Below are 19,238 nucleotides of genomic sequence, written 5' to 3' on the forward strand. Positions count from 1 at the left end.
TCTGGAAGAGTGAGGCCTGGGTGGGCAGCGTGGGTCCTGGGGAGAGGCAGTATATTCCATGTGGCTACAGAGGCCAGGTGCAGCCTTGTGTTATCCTGCTCCTGCAGGGCCATGAAAATGGCTGTCAGTGATAGAAACGGTGCCATCGGAGGCCTCACTGTGTGTGGCATGGGTATGCCTGTGGGCCGCCACACGTAGCAGCCAACCTGTACAGAGGCAATCTGCCCCACAGATGCCCCACAGATGCCTTCAACCCACAGGCTAAGATGCCACATCGTCTGGGGCCAGGGGCATCTGAAAGAGGGGGCACCCAGAGCAGTCACTGCATGCAGAGGAAGAGTACGGGGCATGTGGCCTGCCCCTGCGTACCATCCCTGCATCCTGCTTCTCTGTAGGCGGGGTCATCCACACTCTGTCTCCCGCTTAAGCCCTTTGGCTTGGGGCAAGACAGGTCTAACCCTCCGTCCACGGAGCACCGCCTCACTGCCCACACAGGACGGGAGCCACCTGAGCTGCAAAGGCCAGAGCAAGAGAAGGCCCAGAGAGCACAGTGATGACAGCCCTTATGGGATTGAATGTGGGCACCTCATAAACCATAGTGCAGAGGTCCGTTCTGACCCCCAGCCCTTAGGAAGACTCAAAGTGTCCTTTCCCTCAAGGAACACGACAGCTGCCTGGGAGGGTCAGGGCTCTTTAGAAACAGCCACGCCCTTTGCCTGCTCATGGCCACACCGGTTTGCACCCCAGTGGACTTGACTTTCCCCCTCCAAGCCCCTGTCTCCCTGAGATGAAGGCCCCAATATCTACTTCTGGGTCTGCTTGCTGCCAACTGCCAGTTCTGTCCTCCTGAATAAAGACTCTCATCCTGACCTGCGTTGGGCTTGGGGCTGCCTTTTTCCTGCCGCCCCATCCAAGGCTGAGTGGATTCGCCCATCCTCCACACATATTTCCAGCAGGTCTCATCACTCGCTGACTCAGTGACTCGGGAAACAGGCCCGACTGCTGAAAGAAAGTGGGGACGGCATGAGTGGGAGCCAGAGGAGGGGAGAGGGGTGGGAGAGGTGTGGGGTGCATTGTCCAGGAAGGATGACCAGGCCATGCCTGGGTCCTGGGGATCTCGGGATGAAGCGTTGGAGGGAGCAGGGAGAGCAGGAAGCTGTCCGGCAGCTCTGCATTGCAGGATGCGTGTTTAGGTGTGACCAGTTACACATGCATGATTATCAGTGTTTCCCCCTGAAATCCTCCAAAAGATATGTTTACATCTGAACCCCTGGAACCTGTGAATGAACCCTACTTGGGAAAAGTCTTTGCAGATGTAATTAAGTTAAGGATCTGGAGATAAGACCATCTGGATTTGGGGTGGCTCCTAAATCAAGGACGGCCTTACAAAAGAAGGGCAGTGGGAGATTTCAGAGAACACTGGGAGATGATAGAGGCAGAGATGGGAGTGATGTGTCCACAAGCCAAGGAACGCTGGAGAGTAGCCTGGAACAGGTGCTCCCTCGGAGCCTCCAGAAGGAACCAGCCCCGCCCACACCTTGATTAAAATTTCTGCCCCCAGAACTCTGGGAGAATCCACTTCTGAAGCTATCAGTTTGTGGTTGTTTGGTGCAGCAGCCACAAGGAACAAATACAGCCCCTGAAATTGACATCAAAGAAGGAATGACCTGTGAATGCGCAGGAGAGAGGGATGGGGGCAGCCTGTAGACAGGAGACCTTGGGAGGCTCGTGGAAGATGAGTGGTGAAGGGTGGGCAGCCCCTCGGCTGAACCTCGAAAGAGGAAATGCAGCAGGAAGGCCTGAGTCGGGGAAGCTGAACCAGCAGGCTGGTCCCAGAAGGACTGGGGACTGGCAGGTGACAAAACCTCTAATTCTGAGGTACATCATGGGGCTAAAGCTGCAGGACCGGCTGATGATCTGCAAGAGACATGGGGAGACCCTCTTCCTAGCACAGAGTTGATGACCACTCTCCCCGACTCCTGCCAGCTGGAGGGGTCCAGGAAGGGTCTGAACCCCAGCACAGCCGTGTGGAGCAGGTGGGAATGGAGGATTCTGGGTGACTCTAGGAGGCTCCCCACTTCTCCCCTGCTCAATGCCAGCTGCTGGAAGCCCAGCCTTGCCTCTCCAGGCAGGAGGCTGGAGAACCCCTCTCAGCTTCCACTATAAATGGACACCCGGGACAGAGAGGCCAGAAGAAACACACAGAAGAAGCACAGAGGAAGGGGGAGAACCACGTCAGAGGAGCCGCCGGAAAGAAGCTACCATACCTCCGAGATACAGCGACCGGAAGCTCCCGTACCTCCGAGATACAGCGACCGGAAGCTCCGGTACCTCCGAGATACAGCGACCAGCAAAAAAGAACTGAGAATCCCAGTGATCTCCTGTGAATTAGGAAAACCATTTCTTGAATGGAAACTTTAGTAGCAGTTTTGGAAGATGAAATGAGAGAAATCATACGCAGCAGGGCAAAAAGACAAAGAGAAGAAGAAAAACAAAACAAAACAAAACAAAAAAAGATTTGAGCATGAATCCAGGAAGTCCAATGAGGAGTCCCAGAAAGACAGAACAGAGAAAAGCAGGATTCAGAGCTGAGAGGCATGTGTTTCCAGGTTGAAAGGGCCACGGGAATGTCCTACACCGAGAAGGAAAGAAGGAGGAGGGAGGGAAAGAAGGAGGAGGGAGGGAAAGGAGGAGGGAGGGAAAGAAGGAGGAGGGAGGGAAAGAAGGAGGAGGGAGGAAAAGAAGGAGGAGGGAGGGAAAGAAGGAGGAGGGAGGGAAAGAAGGAGGAGGGAGGGAAAGAAGGAGGATGGAGGGAAAGAAGGAGGACGGAGGGAAAGAAAGAAGGAGGAAGAAGGGAAAGAAAGAAGGAGGAAGAAGGGAAAGAAAGAAGGAGGAGGGACGGAAAGAAGCACTGCAGGAGTGGCACATGCGGTGCTGATGTCAAAGGGCCAGTTCTAGGATGATCGAGGGGGCTAGTAGTTATCGTCCCTCTCCCCTGCCCAGGTTCTGAGCAATTTGGAAAAATACAACAACAGAGAGGTGGGAGAGGGCTGTCACCTTTACAATCAGTGGAGGCTCAGCCAAGGTCAAGACCATCTGTGGGAACCCAGTGGGCCTGCCCTGGGGTACCCAAGCCCGCTGCCTTGCCCACCCACCCAGGCTCTGGGACTAGAAGGAAGGTGCGGTGGGCTGCAGGAACCCTGTGATTCTTTCTGAATCTCCAGGGACATCACTGCTCCACGCTGGAACAGAGAGAGCCATGGGGGGAGACAGGCTATGGGAGACCCCACTGTGGAAACAGGAGTGGGGAGAAGCCAGGCCCCCTGGCCTCAGCAAAGCCTTGTCCATTGGAACCACATTGGACCACCCCACAGCAGTGCTGGGACAGTGGGGTGATGCCTTCCGCCCCCAGTGTGTGGACCCAGGTGCCCTGTCAGTTGTAAGTGCAGAGTAAAGACGTCAGCAGCAGCCCCAGGCCTCCCCACCAGGGCCTGGCAGGACACCAGGCCCACGCCCAGATTCCATGGTTTGAGGGAAGTTTGGCCAGAGCTATGCGCGAGGTGAGGCAGAGCGTGGGGCTCTCACAGCCAGGGTGGCAGCAGGCGGTGAGCTGCCACTGGGGAGGAGCAGTTGCTGGAGCCCAGGACACTCTGTGGAGGCTCCTGAGGGCTGTGCATGACAGGGAAGGACAGAGCCAGGGAAGAAACTCTGGCTTGCTCTCCTCCCATTCACCAGTCCCCTTCCACAGGCCCCCACTGACCCCCGACCAGAGGGCAGGGAGCCCACAGACGCAGCAGGTAGGCACAGAGCAGGGATCTCCGGGGCAAGCGGGAGAAGGTCAGCTCCCCTCCCCGCTAGCCTGGCTCAACAAGCTCCCCCAAAACTAGGGCGAAAACCAGCAGATCTGGGAAGCAAACAATCCCACCTAGAGAGCAACATCCCAAGCAGGGTTCCAGAGCGGCCTTGGGCAAACCAGCCCAGTGCTGGGTGCGTCACCAAAGAAATGTCTGCAAGGAAAGCAATGGCGCTGAGAGATCCCGGGTCTTTTGTGTGGTTTTTTTTAAGGAAAGTTTGGGGCTGAATTAGTGAAAAGTTCATAAAAAGCCACAGACGCACCAAAAAAAGAAAAAGAAAAACAGGAAACAAACAATGATTAACTTTAAGAAAAACAAAAAGTTTGAAAAGGAAAGAAGTGGGATTACAGTGCAGTATGTGATTTCGTTTTGTGAACTGTGATCGTATCACACAGCTATAACTACGGAAACAGTAAAACAGATTCAACTATTAAGACTTAATTTTGAGAGGCACACGAGGAGCAAAAACAGGTGGGAAGGTGGATGTCAAAGAGCTGAGTCCTCAGCTCCTGGTGTAGAAAGACAGAAGATCACGTCTAGAACTGAAGAATTCATAAAAAATGTTCTAAGCATGTTGTTATTATTATTATTATTATTATTATTATTATTTGAGATGGAGTCTCGCTTTGTCACCCAGGCTGGACTTCAATGGTGTAATCCGGGCTTACTGTAGCCTCTGCCTCCCGGGTTCAAGAGATTCTTCTGCCTCAGCCTCCAAAGTAGCTGGGATTACAGGCACCCGCCACCACATCTGGCTAATTTTTTGCATTTTTAAGTAGAGAAGGGGTTTTGCCATGTTGGCCAGGTAGGTCTTGGACTCCCGATCTCAGGTGATCCGCCCGCCTTGGCCTCCCAAAGTACTGGGATTACAGACGTGAGCCACCCGCCCCCCGCAGCCTAAGCATGTTATTTTAAAATGTGGAGATAAATATCAGAAGAAATGGATAAAAATACTGAAAGAGCCCTCCCAACGCTTGGGTTCTGGGATGTGAAAGGGAGGGAGAAAAGAGCTATTTTCCATTTTAAGCTTGTTAGTATTTTAGGATAGATAGATAATAGGTAGACAGATAATAGGTAGGTTGGTAGATAGATAGATAGATTCATCTGAGATTAAAAGCTTAAACCTGAAAATTACACCATAGTGAACAGGGAACACTTCTACGCTGCTGGTGGGAATGTAAACTCATACAACCACTATGGAAAACAGTGTGGAGATTCCTTGAAGAACTAAAAGTAGAACTACCATTTGATCCAGCAATTCCACATCCCACTACCATACCTAGCCAGAGGAAAAGAAGTCATTATATGAAAAAAATACTTACACATGCATGTTTATAGCAGCACAATTCAGAATTGCAAAATCGTGAGTCAACCCAAATGCCTGTCAATCAACGAGTCGATAAAAAACTCTGGTATAGATATATCATGGAATACTATGCAGCAATAAAAAGGAATGAATCAACAGCATTTGCAGTGACCTGGATGAGATTGGAGACTATTATTCTAAGTGAAGTAACTCAGGAGTGGAAAAACCGAACACAGTATGTTCTCACTGATATGTGGGGGCTAAGCTATGAGGACTCAAAGGCATAAGAACGATACAATGGACTTTGGGGATTTGGGGGGAAGAGTGGGGGTGGCGAGGGATTAGAAGACTACAAATATGGTGCAGTGTATACTGCTTAGGTGATGGGTGCACCAAGATCTCACAAATCACCACTAAAGAACTTACTCATGTAACCAGATACCACCAGTACCCCAATAATTTATGGAAAATAATTACACCACGGCAGAGAGATTTTAATGGTCATTGTGTGGTAATAAAGAGGCCCATGTCTGCACACACATTTCAGGCTTTATCAGTTTTCCCATGGGGCCCTTCTAGGGTTCAGTCACGTCTCCCGAGACAAGCTCCCAGCGCTACGTCCCCTTGGTGCTCAGTCACAGTTGTGTCATTGGATCTACTGGTCAGGAGAGACTGACTCCTTAGGCGTGCCTGAGAAGATGGGAGGAGTCAGGGGCAGGGATGTCTGAGTGGGGATGATGCAGTAAGCGGCCGGTCCATGTGTCTATGCCACAGTCACCTTTGCTTTCTCACACACTTGTTGGACAAAGAGGACTAAGCCCATAAAAAAGCAAGTAACAGGGACTCTCTCCCTTATCCCCAATTCACAGAGAAGCATACAGAGGTCTGGAGAGGTGAGCTGACTTGCCTGGGAGTAGGGGGGCTGTGATTCCAGCAGGGCCTGCCTGACTTCCAAGGCTCCAGACCTCGGAGCCTCACGCCACTTCCTCCCGTCTGTGGGCACAGGCATGACTTGATGTGAAAAGTCTGGAAAGTAAAATGGATCTGTCTGAAATGCGCTGAGAGAGGGTCTAATTTAAAATATGTCTTCAATGCATTTTAATCAAGTATTTCTCTTGCAGTGAGAATGATCATACCCCAGTCTGACAGTTTCATATCAGATCTCTTCAAATTTTGTTATCTTAGAGTACTCACTCACCTGTGTATGCCTCCCTTGGCCAAATGAGATAGTTCCTTAATGGACATTAAAACTGTGCTCTGAAAAGCTTGTTGAAAATATGGACAGAGGCACGTAACATGTGCCTGGAACATGTCACTGGAAGCATTTTCCAAAAGGCACAACCTATATCCCTGTGGGTCTCCAGGACTGACAAAGCCAGGAGCCCCATTCCAGGAGGACATGCATCATAGAAAAGGCACCAAATAAGACATTTACATAGCAGGTCCGGCCTTTCACCTAGCAACAACTGGGACGGCATTAGACAGCCCATGCTCCCACAGTGGCCTCAGTCCTTATGAAAGAAATAGGACCTGTTGGATTAACTCCTCCCAAACTGAGCATGCCCAGCAAGCATTCATACTGGAGGACTCTCCACCAGGAACACTGGGGCCAAGGATTTATATTCCAACAGAGAGACCCACCTTCCCATCTTCTTGGCTTAGCCTGTGGCAGCATGTACCTTCAACATGCGTTTTAGTGACCCACCATCTGTACCACTCCATCTGCTTCAATATCCCCTTTGTTGACATCATCTCCACCTTGGACGGTGGTGCTGGAGAAGCAGAAACACTGTGACTTTCTCCTCCCCAATCTGAAGGGGAGCTAGGAGGGCTGGGCCTGCAGTCTTGAGGGGCTCGGGGGAGTCTTGTCTCCGTAAGCTACCAGGTGTCCAAGCTTCGCGAGCAATGGGGTGGAGATGCCCAGGAAATGTGCAGAGGGAAGAGTGCCCTGTGCTCTCTGCTCCCCTTCCCCACCTGGGGGCGGCGGATTCTGCCTTTGCTGGCTCAGTACCTGGACTTGCATGGCGAGGCCTCAGGGCTGGTGGAGAGGCAAAGGTAGAGAAGTTGGGGCAGAGTGAGGACTGGAAGTGGCTGGGAGTCATCTGTGGAGGAGAAGGAAGGACAGGACAGGAGCAAAGTGGGAGGCGGAAGGAAGTGCAGGAGTGCTGGGGGCTGGGGTATCTCTGGGTTCAAGGCTGAGAGTGAGGGGAGCAGTTCTGGGGGAGTCATAGCAAGCAATGGGGAGAGTGGCCAGGGAGAGAGAAATGTTAAGATTTTTGCTGTGCATTCGGAGTACACCTTCCTCCCACAAGCCTCTTGGGAATTCGGTAAAGATTTGAATTATTGGGGCTGCTCTGCCTATGGAGTAGCTATTCTTTTATTCCTTTACTTTCTTAATAAACTTGTTTTCACTTAAAAAAAGATTTGAATTATTTAGGCATTAGACAGTGTGATGATTAATTTTATAGTCAGCTTGGCTGGATCACGGTGCTAAGATAGTTCGTCAAACATTACTCTGGATGCACCTGTAAAGGTGTAAAGGTGTTTCTAGATGAGATTAGCCTTTGAGTAAAGCAGGTGGCCCTCGTCAAAGGGGCTGAGCCTCAACCAATCAGTTGAAGGCCTGAATAGAACAAAGAGATTGACCAGCCTTGAGCAAGAAGGAATTCCGCCCCCAGACTGCCTTAGGCCTCCAACTGTGACATGAGCTCCTTCCCAGGTCTCCAGCCTGCCAGCCCACCCTGCAGAGTTTGAACTTGCCAGTGTCAGCCAGTTTCTTAAAATCACTCTCTTCTGATGTGCACACCTCGAGTGGCTCTGCTCCTCTGGAGAACACGAACTAGTACAGTTAGTGTCTTCATGAAGATGTAAGTCCTGTATTAGAGGGGCCCCTGGAAGGGACAGGCAGGTGCTAAGCTGAAGGCACCCACAAGGGGACACGATTGACGTCTATCCTGGGGCCTGGGAGGCACACATGGGAGCCACAATCTGGGCTGAGACCAAGGGAAGGCGGCTTGGGGATCTGTAACCCACACAGAAAACAACCAGATAAGAATAAAAGCAAGCAATAAATGACGTGCAAGAAGAAAAAGACGAAGGCTCTTATAATAAGAAAAATACAAATACCCAATGATAAAAATATCCACCTCCCGAGACGGATCTCAGCTCCCGCCTGCCCTCGCCTCGGCCTCCGTCTTGATGATGCATGGGGGCTCACAGCACCCAGGAAGTGCCCAGACATGGGCGCAGTTGCTGCTAGCCATGGAAAGGGTCGCCTGACCACCTCCCCGTCTCCACTTGTCTTCTTCCTCTATAAGCCATGGGGATCGGCTGGGTGTCCGGCAGAAGCCATCAGGTCTGTAATGGGCCGAAGTGTGTCCTCCTGAAATTCACATGTTGAAGTCCTGACCACCAGTGCTTTAGGCTTTATCTGAAAGAGGCTTTATCTGAAGGAGGCTTTATCTGGAGAGAGGGTCTCCACAGAGGTCACTGATTTAAAATGAGGTCATTAGAGAGGGCACTGATCCAATAGGGCCAATGTTCTCATAAAGAGATGTGGGGACAGAGGCAGATACAATTAGAGGGAAGGGGAGGTGAAGGACATGGGCGGAGCCAGCGCCTGCACACCCAGGAGAGAGGCCTGGGACAGAACTCCCCAAACAGCCTGGGAAGGACCCAGCCTCACCCACACTGTGATCTCGGGCTTCAGCCCCCACCGCCGGGACAAGATCCGTTTCTGTGGCCTGAGCCCCCAGCCCTCGGGGCCTCTTTGCTGCAGCTCCAAGACACGGATACAAAGCTGTCACACTCCCTGGCCACGCCTGCCTTGAGAACCATAGGAACAGTACAGAAAATGATACAGAGATGTGAGACCGGCGGTGCAAGGCTCTGTGGGGCCTGTTTGACATCCCGAGATTGCATACCCCTAAGGCAGAGTGACAGTTCCTGTCACCTGTGCCCGGGTCAGACTTCCCTGGCTGGAGGGAGGACGGGAAGGTGCCAGCAATGAAGACAGTGGTGATGCCATGAGGCCAATGATGGTGATCATTTGATAACCAGACAGAAATGTTGTTTCCCATCCTTCCTGCTGGCACTCAGCATAGAGTAAAATCACTCACAGGTACAGAGGAGGGCAGCCTCAGACAGCCACCTCCTCCTGCCACCTGCTTCCCTCCCCACCTGTGGGCAGGAGAAGCGGGGGGCAAGGCCACACACCCTCACTTTGAGCACATCCTCTGTGGAGACTTGGAGCTAGAGAGACAAGAGGGTCCTTGGCTAATGGCAGATGACACCCTAGAGAGGGGACGTCTTCCAGGGATGCTGTGTCCAGCCCAGGCCACTGTCTGATTGGTGATGTCCCTCTAAAAAGCATAATGTGGCTGGGCACGATGATGCACATCTGTAATCCCAGCACTTTGGGAGGCCGAGGAGAGCAGGTGGCTTGAGTTCAGGAGTTTGAGACCAGCCTGGGCAACAGGGCAAAACCCCATTTCTACAAACACACACACACACACACACACACACACATTAGCCAAGTGTGGTGGTGCATGCCTGTAGTCCCAGCTACTCAGGAGGCTGAGGTGAGAGGATTGCTGAAGCCTGGAAGGTCAAGGCTGCAGTGAGCTGAGATGGTGCCATTGCACTCCAGCCTGGGTGACAGAGCAAGACCCTGTCTCAAAAATAGGCACAAATATTTTAAGTTGAGCTTCAACTTCAAAATGCTCTCTTAGGGGTAGAATTCCATCACCCCCCCCCCCCCCCCCCCCACCTGCAGACTCCCAACTTCACAAGTCTTCTGGGAAGTTCTCTCTGTTTGGGAGTTTTCAGTGGCAGATGAAATTAGCAATTTGACCCCCTCCCACTGTATCTAACGCAGCTCTGAACGACCTCTAGCCTTTCTGAGTGACTCCCTGGGCCCATCAGCTCATCTGAATATACTAAACTCAGGGCTTCAAAATCAAGGCTAAATTTCAGAGGGCAAAAGGTCTGATTGCAGGGCCATGGAAACTCACCGATCCCCAACATGCTGTGTTTAATGCAATCTGGGGGGTGGTGGACGGAGGGGCCCCCGCTTTAATTTCGAGTCTGCTACCTCCAGGCCCAACACGTCTTCAGATATTTTTACTCTGAAAAATGTTTCCAATTAGAACGCAGTAAATTAGGACCATCTCCTTGGGCCAAAATGAGATCGAAAGGCATTTAGGAATCACTTTCAAAATCCCAAGATCTGAGGAGGAAGGAGTTGAGACTTTAAAGGTTGAAATCCCGGCCATTCTAGAAGCGTGTGCTGTGCAAAGCATGCCTCTGACGTCGCCCCTGCCCTTCCTCGAGCATGAGCTGCACATGTGGATGCTGATTCTTCTCTGCCAGAGCAGCTCCAGGGATGCCTTGGTGCCTTCCGAGTTTGCTGGGAAGGAGGTGGAGTGTGGGCATCCCCAGGCCTCTCTCTGAACTGGGTGCTGGATGTAGCTTGCTTCCTGTTTCATGGTCTCGGTCCTGTTCTGGGGTCCTGGTCTTGTTCCGTGGTCCTGGTCTTGTTCCGTGGTCCTGGTCTTGTTCCGTGGTCCTGGTCTTGTCTTGTTCCGTGGTCCTGGTCTTGTTCCGTGGTCCTGGTCTTGTTCCGTGGTCCTGGTCTTCTACCTAAAATGTTTTATGCTAAAAGCTTTCCAGGCATAGATCCATAGAAATTGAGGCTCACAACAGTGCCCCAGGCAGACTTGGGCCAGGACACTCTTTCAGAGAGGGTTTTTGGCTGTCTAACCCATCAATAGGTAAAAAAGGAAAAAAAGGAGAGAAGCAGGTATTTAGGAGAAGGGGTAGGGCTTACCACCCAGCATCACCCCCACTGTTTCAGCAGCCTCCCCTTGAAGGGTTCAGTTCCAAATGGCAATTTTACTGCAGAGGAAACAAGCTTGGGAAGGGAGTGTGGACTTGACCTCGGTCACACAGCAAGATAACAGCAGAAACCAGCAAAGATCCAGGGCCATCCAAAGCCAGGTCTCTGCTCCAAGGGAAGAACCAAGGAGAACCCAGAGCCTGCCTGAGATGGGAAGCCCAGGAGATCACAGCCCTTTGCAAACCCCCAATGCCTCCTATTCAAACACACCTTCTGGCCTCTCCATCATGCCCGACCTGGGATAAGAGAATTGGTTCATCCCAGAAGGATACTTGGCACAGCCACGCACTCCTGTCCTGCCTCTGCGACAGCAGCCGCTGCAAGCATGGACGGGAACCAGTTTGGTAGCTCCTCGCTGGCTCTAGGTACCTGCAGTGTTGCACACGGTTGGCAAAGTGTCGGAGCCAGCTGCCTTTCCTCTGCTTCTTGCCATTTTGGCATTGGCAGCCGTCCATGTGCTTTGTCCGGGTGTTTGGGTCTTTTCCCAGCATCACTGTGGAGCCTGCAGAATCCACTGGGACAGGCTGCAGGTGGGACCCAGAAAGCGAGAGGCAGACGGCCTCTGCGTAGCCGCCCTGGGAGAGGTAGATGGAGAACTCCATGCAGAGCCTGTGCCTGGGCTCCTGCTCTCGGGGCAGGAGGACCAGCCGACCCGTGGAGAGGGGAGCTGTCTTTGCTTCCATCTGGGCCGTGACAGCCAAGGCCAGGAAGGTGTCCACGCCTGGGACCTGAGAGCCTCGAGGTGTTTGGCCCTTGGGGTTCGCATTCCAGGGCTTAGGGCGAGGCGCCAGGGAGCTGAGATTCAAACCCAGCCAGTGCTGGTGAGGAGGGGAATGGAGGGGAGGCAAGGCGAGCTCTCCATGCTGACTCCAGAGCAAAGCCTTCCCTTTGAGAGCGGCTGAAACATTTGCTGCCCTCCAAGCCGCCGAGCAGTTGGGGCTGAGAGAAACGGGGATGGTTTGGGTTCTGTTTTTGCTGAGTGTTATCTCTCCTTCGGTTGTCCCACAGCTGAGGTTCACAGCACGTGTCATGCTGTGTTCCTGGAAGAAGCAGAAAGCTACTGTTCGAAACGTAATTTGGGTCTCAGTTTCCTCAGCTATAAAATAGGGATTAGAAACCTCAATTCTATCTTTCTTGTGGGTTTTGTGACAATGAGTAAGATAATCTACGTGAAAACATTTTTATGGGAACCGATGATTGATTTTGAATAAAATAATCGGATTATGTGCAACATGCTTTGACACAGATTCTTGCGCCTCTACTTCCCAGGCCCCTCAGTGGCGCCCACCTTCGTTGTAGCCCCGTGTGCGGGGGAACGGCCCAGCAAATCTTCGCAGAGCCTCCTGGGACCCGAGTGCCAGCTGAGGCTGGGACCTGCGGAGGACGGGGCCTTCCACGTGGAAGAAAGTCTGAAGGAGGAAGAGAAATGGCACCATGCTCCTCCCAGGCACACAGAAGACGCTTTGCAGAGCTGAACCTGCAGTGAAGCACCATGCTCCTCCGAGGTACACAGAAGATGCTTTGCGGAGCTGAACGTGCAGTGAAGCACCGTGCTCATTCCAGGTACACAGAAGACGCTTTGCCGAGCTGAACGTGCAGTGAATAAAATAATCAATGAATTCCACAGTCAATGAGCAAAATACTCTACACAAACCTTATTTGCACTACGCACATAAGGCACAATCTGCCTGTCCTCACCGCGTACTTCACTCAGCCTCGGGGTGACAGCTTGGAATGAACAGATGACATCACACCGTTGCCCTGGTAACACAATGCTGAGGGCTTTTTGTGTGTTTGTTTTTAGCCATTTGATTAATTGTGAGGCGTCAGGACTAGTGCGTATAGGATGAGCCTGGGCCCACCCTCCTCAGGAGCTGGGCCAAACGGCCCTCCCCGACGTCTCCCAAGGACCTGACCACCGTACCCTGAACTTTTCCCCTTCACACATACCTATTCCCACCCATTCAGTAAAGACATTCAAGGAAAATGTTTTCTCTGCACATACCCCAACTCCCAAGTGTTCTTTCATTTCTGTTTCAAAACAGTGAGCATGCTGTTAGCAGAAGCTTAGCTAAGCCACTGCACTCCATCCTCAGGTCTCCAGTGAGGGAAAGTCAGGTTTCAGGTGGGGAAGAGAAAGGGCACACATAGTCTCCCCTGCCTCCCAGGCCCCCAGCAGCCCCCACCTGCCTGTGGCCCCTTGTTTGGGGAACAGTCCAGCTAATCCTCACAGAGCCTCCCGGGAGCCAGGTGAGGCTGAGGCGGGGACTCGCAGAAGACAAGGCCCTCCACGCGGATGAAAGCCTGAACCAGGAGTGGAAATGGCAGAGTGCTCCTTGCAGGTGCTCAGAAGGGGCTTTCACAGAGGAATGTCTGTCTCTCGGGCTTTCCGGGAGCGGGGTTCAGCTAAGCTCAAGGCCAAGGAACGTCACAGAACAAAACTGCCCCCACCCTGCGCTCAGGAAGGATCAAGGCCTTGTGCCGGGAGCCACAGTGTGGGGCGTCTCAGCCCTGGCTGGACTTGGGGGAGGTGACAGGGGCCGTGAAAGGACAGCCACGTGTCCTGTCGTTTCCCAGGCTCTGCATGGCTGGGCGTGGAGGGTGGCCAGAGGCTGCTGCCTTGCGTAGGTAGGAGCCAGGGGCGGGGCACAGAGGAGGGTGAGACTGCTTGAGGTGGGAAATGGGGGAGCAGGTGATCACCAAGAGGGGACGTGAAGAGGAGGGGGAGCACATCAGTCTGGCTGTGGCGAGGGGAGGCAATGGCGCCAGCCTCTGTGAGCCACCAGGCAGGTGAGGCCTCTAGGTGAAGTGTTCAGGAGGCATTTGGAGGTTTGGATGTGGCCTTGGGTGGATGTCCTGTGGGAAGGGAGGTGCATTCAGGGAGCCGGGGCAAGGTTTCCAGGCAGGTACTCTGGAGCAAGGGCGGCAGTGGCATGGCCGCCTAGGCGGCAGGACGCTGGAGGAGAGGGAGGTGCAGAATGACCTGGGAGACTCATTGCATGAACCCAACATGGAGGGCGGGAGCGGGTGGCCTGAGTTGAGATGCAGGCGGCACCTGGCAGGTGTGGTCAGTGTTGAGGGAGTGTGGAGCCCCAGGTTCTGTGTGGGGTGCAGGATAGGGGGCAGCTGCAGGGGAGGGGAGGAGACAGATGCAGAGCTCTGTAACCCCAGGGAGAGCAGAGGGGCCTCTGCAAAGTCCAGAGGGTACAGGGGAGATGGGGGCTATGGGGGACAGCTGGTGGCCTGGAAACAGGAGGGTGTGGGATGACCTCTCGTGCTGGCAGAGGTGGTGGATGGGGTGCAGCAGGAGGCTAAGTTGCACAAGGTAGGAAGCCTGGCAGGAGGGCCCATCTCTGGTGGGGGGTCTACACGCCCACAGGTCTGGAAGCAACAGGTTACCCAGTTGTGCTGCTAAGTTCCCACTCAGGAACATCTGAGTAGAACATTCTCCACGCCACAGAGGGGCACTGCTAGCTGGACACATGCCTTCTCCTGGGGTCCCATGGTGTTTAAAGCCTCAGATTTCTAAGACAGTCCTGCAGCAAGTGCTTCATGGACAGTGCATAGAGATGTCCAATGCAGTCTCCACGGCCCTCATCACCTGGGAAGGCCTTCAGGGGAGGTGAAAATAGCTCTGGGTTGGGGAAGAAACAAGAAGGGGACTCGGCCAGCGTGAACCCTGGGACTCTAGCTGGGGCCAGCTGCCTTTCTTCAGGGTGGCCTTCTGCAGAGCTGCCAGGGCAGCATGGGGAGCCCCTGGGAATATGGAGGGAGCAGGGCACCCAAGGGCTCTCGATCCCTGCTGCATCACTGAGTGGCTGGATCAAACTTCTCCTGAAGGTCTCTGAACCTGTGGCCTCTCCACCGAGGTGAGTGCACTGTCGTTATTGCTTACCTCCATTTGGGTTGGATCTCCTGTCTGTTTACAACACAAAAATTCCAACTGACAGGGTGCTCAAAACTGCCACCAAAAAGAGAGATTACATCACTGTTGCTAAAAACAGTCGTGTGTGCAGAATTTCAGGAGGGAGAATAAGGAAGCCTTTCTTGATATATTGGCATCCCAACAACCCACATCCAAACAGTAGTATTTCCAATGACACCGAAGAAAACAGGAACTGCTGCCAGGTGTGCCATCCTGGGAGTCCCGGCCAATGCGGCGACCGAGGGCTCACCTTGACCCCTGCCAGGTGTGGGCTGCCTCTGCACAGCCCATTCTCACTGCTGGAAACAGAGCAAATGAAGAGTTTTCTGATTTGACGAAACATAGCACAACAAAACAACAACAGAAACAACAGCAAATAGCCCGAGTTTTCCTCCACGTCCCCATCTGTAAGGAAGTGACTGTGGAAACTAAACAGAACCAGCAGGGCCGTTGGGGAAAGTAATGGGCTGATAAACGAGCAGAAAGGACCACCGAGGTGTTACCTGTCATGCCGGGGGGCTATGTGGGTGCTCCATGTTTTCAATGTCCAGAGATGAGAAGTTCCAGAAAGGTACTGGAAGCTGAGCCCAGCCCCGGCTCCTCAAGCTGGAGTGTCCTGGCCTACATCCTGCACGTCAGTGTGGCTGGACTGGCAGGTGGGAGGGTGCTCATTTCTGATGGACACGCCGGAGATAAGGCCCTTGAGACCTGTGCCCATGCCCTTCTTGTTCCGTGGGTGCCATTGCCACCACAATGCCCTCAACAGAACCCTAAACAAGGTGCGCCCAATGAGCAGCGTGCGGAAGCCCGGGAGGAGGTACTGGTCTAGAACCTGGATCCCCACTCCCTCACATCAGAGCAGAGTGCTCAAGCTCCCCACAAGGGTGGGGTAGGTCTTTATTCAGCACACAGCAGAGTGTTTTTTCTCATCTGTGTTTTTTTCTTTGGAAACAGACTTTCCACACAGGATGTGACTTCTTTACTTCTTAGTCTTGCTTCTTTAAAACTTGTTACTTCTTTAGTTTTGTTCGGATTTGGAAAACACATCATTTTGATGCCAAGATTAACAAATGTGGCTCTTTATCATGTTGGAATTGACCCAACAATTCACAGATTTAAAAAAAAATAAGACAAAGCGAATCACGTTGGAAAAAGTTGCACATTCTTTTCGTCACATGGTCCTGCTGACCCCACAGGCCCAGTTCCTCCCACTGCCCATTCTTGGGAGTCGTAAGAATCAATAAAAAACAAAACCAAAGCTCCCTGCCTTCATTTTTATGTCCTTTGTGCTGACAGTGTCTTCCTGCCACAGCCCTTCTGTGTAAACAGCCAAATCTCTGTCCCTCCCTGTTGGCTGATTGGAGCAGGGTGAATGCTAGACCAGACGGCAGCCAACCGCTAAGCTGCCAAGGGCCGTGGCATGGGTGGCCTGGATCAAAAAGATGAGCCTGCCAAGTGGAGTCCTCCTGGGGACTGGGAAACACAGAGGCTGAGCTCACTGGCTGCAAGAGCGGAGACCAGGAGGATACCTCTCTGGATTCAACAGCGGGGGCCAGGGAGGCTGCAGTGTGTGAACCCTGAGCAAGCTGGGGAGATGAGGGACCAGGACCTGTGAGGATGGAGAGGGAGCAGGCTGGCAGAGGAGACATGGAGGAAGCAAAGATGGCCACACTGCCCCTGGAGCAGGTGGAGCGGGCAGTCACCCTTATCCCTGATTACCTCTCTCCTTCCAGACCTTTTGTTTTACGGTACATAGCCTTGTCCAGACATCTTTTAGGGCCTCTCTCGCATCCTCTTAACCTGACCGTGTCCTGATGGTGCTTCACTAGGGCGTCAGGTGCTTCTTATCATCTGCCCAGGGCTCCTGGGTGCCTGTCTGGGATAGAACTCGTCTCTTCTGGGGCCCATAAGTGACAGCACAGGAGAGTTCACAGACCCTGGAGCAACTCTTCATCTATGGGACAGAAGCAGGAAGATAAATATCCCTCTTCCGCATCGTAGAGAAGGGGACAATTCTGACCCCATTGTCCATGACTACTCAGAGGGTCCTCTGCATAACTGAGCCCCTGTTTCCAGCAGTGGCGACTGGCTTGGTGACACAGCCTTGGGTCAGCTTTCCCTCCTCCCTCCTTCATCTGCCGGTCCCCCTAGTCCCTTTTCCCCTGGGAACTTAAAAAATGAGTGATCTATATAAAAACTTGGCCTCAGAGTCTTCTTTGAGGGGGAAGCCAAGCAGTGGCACCCATGTTGTTGAGGGAACTTCAACGAATCGCTCTTATTTTGGACTTGCAACCAAAATAACTCAATCTAGAAGGTCTTTTAAGAAGCATTTGAAACTTCCACTTCCAGGAAAATAGCAAACTAAGTTACTCAAATAAAATTCCTGCTGAAAACAAATTAAAATGCTGGAAAAATGTTTTTAATTCTTAAAAGCAATGAAGAGCAAACAAGATAGTAAGAAATAAACAGGCTAAACTATTTTTTAAAAAGTGGAATCCAGATAAAAATGAAGAATGTAAGCTGATAGTACTCCAAGGATATTTGAAGATTGAGGCAAAACTGGACTGCAGTAGCTTTGCTAGTCTACATGGTGCAGAGACCTCTCAAGATGGGGAGTCTAATGAGAGACCCTCTTCACATTGATCTGAGATCTTCCCCAACTGGACCACCACATTCTCCATACAACACGCAGGAGACTTGAAGGAGAGGTACCTTCAAAGCACTGAGCAGAACACAGAGGAAAACCTACTTGTGACACATATTTGCACCCTACATTTAGATGCCTTTGGTGATCAAAACAAAAATGGAATTCTAAAAAATGTTAAGGTAGCCCCCAAAAAGATGGAAAAAAATGAAAAAGAATCAACAAAAAAATAAAATAAAGTGACAGACTTAAGTCTTAATGCATCAATAATTACATTAAATGCAAGTGGTCTAAAAACACCAATAAAAGATAGAAATTGACAGGTTGGATTAAAAACATTTCTCAACTACACACAGTCTACAAGAGACTCACTTCAAATATAATGATATAAGCAGATTGAAAGTAAAAAGATTTTTAAAAGATACTTTATGCAAACATTAATCCAAAGAAAGTAGAAGTGGCAATGTCAATAACAGATAAAGTAGATTGCAGAGCAAGTAAGATTACCAGAATCGGAGAGGAGACATTATATAGTAATAATGATCAATCCAACAAAAATACGTAGCAATCCTAAATGTGTATGCAGCAAACAACAGAATTGCAAAATATGGGAAGCAAAAATTAATAGAACTGAAAAGGGAAATAGACAAATCCACAATTATAGTTGGAGACTTCAAATCCCTTTATCAACCATTGATAGAACTAGACAAAAGATCATCAAGGATATAGAAGAGCTCAAAACCCCATCAACCAATAGTATCTGATCAATATTATTAGAACAGTCCACCCAAGAACATCAGAATACATCTTCTTTGTAAATCCCAACAGAACATATATTAAAACAGACCACATCCTGCGCCATAAGACAAATCTCAAAAAATTCAAAAGAATGAAAATCATGCAGAGTGTGTGCTCCAGCCACAGTGCAATCAAACAGAAGTCAATAATAGAAAAACAATTGAGGAAAAACTCCAAAAACCTGGAAACAAAAAAAAGTCACAAAACCCCAAAACCACACATGGGTCAAAGAGAAAATCTCAGGGAAATTTTAAAAAATACATTGAACTGAAGGAAAATGAATATACAACATCTTAAAATTCATAGGACACAGCTAAAGCAGTGCTAAGAGGGAAATTTATAACACTAAATGCATACATTAAAAAAGAAAAAGACTCAAATCAATAATCTTTTTTTTTTAATGGAGTCTTGCTCTGTCATCCAAGCTGGAGTGTGGTTGTGCGATCTCGACTTACTGCAGCAACTTCCACCTTCCAGGTTCAAGTGATTCTCCTGCCTCAGCCTCCCAAGTAGCTTGGATTATAGGTGAGCGCCACCACACCTGCTAATTTTTGTATTTTTAGTAGAGACAGGGTTTCACCATGTTGGCCAGACTGGTCTTGAACTCCTGACCTCAGGTGATCTGCCCACCTTGGCCTCCCAAAGTGCTGGGATTGTAGGTGTGAGCCAACAAAAGGAAGAAAATAATAAAGATAAGAAAGAAAATCACTGAAATTGAAAACAGAAAAGCAATAGGAAAAATTAGTGAAACAAAGGGAAGGGCACTTTGAAAAGATCAATAAAATTGACAGAACTCTAGCAATACGGACAAAGAA

The 19,238-nt window shown here is 51.0% G+C and overlaps 1 protein-coding gene across 1 annotated transcript; it reads right to left on the reverse strand.

Annotated features, from left to right (window-relative positions):
* Positions 1-480: 480 nt before the first annotated feature.
* Positions 481-12,087, reverse strand: LOC100439676 (uncharacterized). The gene is made up of 5 exons (XM_054548845.1): positions 11,267-12,087; positions 7,901-7,985; positions 7,172-7,262; positions 871-1,002; positions 481-512 (listed from the first exon to the last, which is right to left on the reverse strand). The coding sequence occupies exons 1-5, from the start codon at positions 12,085-12,087 to the stop codon at positions 481-483; spliced, it is 1,161 nt and encodes a 386-aa protein (XP_054404820.1).
* Positions 12,088-19,238: the final 7,151 nt, after the last annotated feature.

This window comes from Pongo abelii, chromosome 11 (genome assembly GCF_028885655.2).
Source record: "Pongo abelii isolate AG06213 chromosome 11, NHGRI_mPonAbe1-v2.0_pri, whole genome shotgun sequence".
Classification (NCBI taxonomy): Eukaryota; Metazoa; Chordata; class Mammalia; order Primates; family Hominidae; genus Pongo; species Pongo abelii.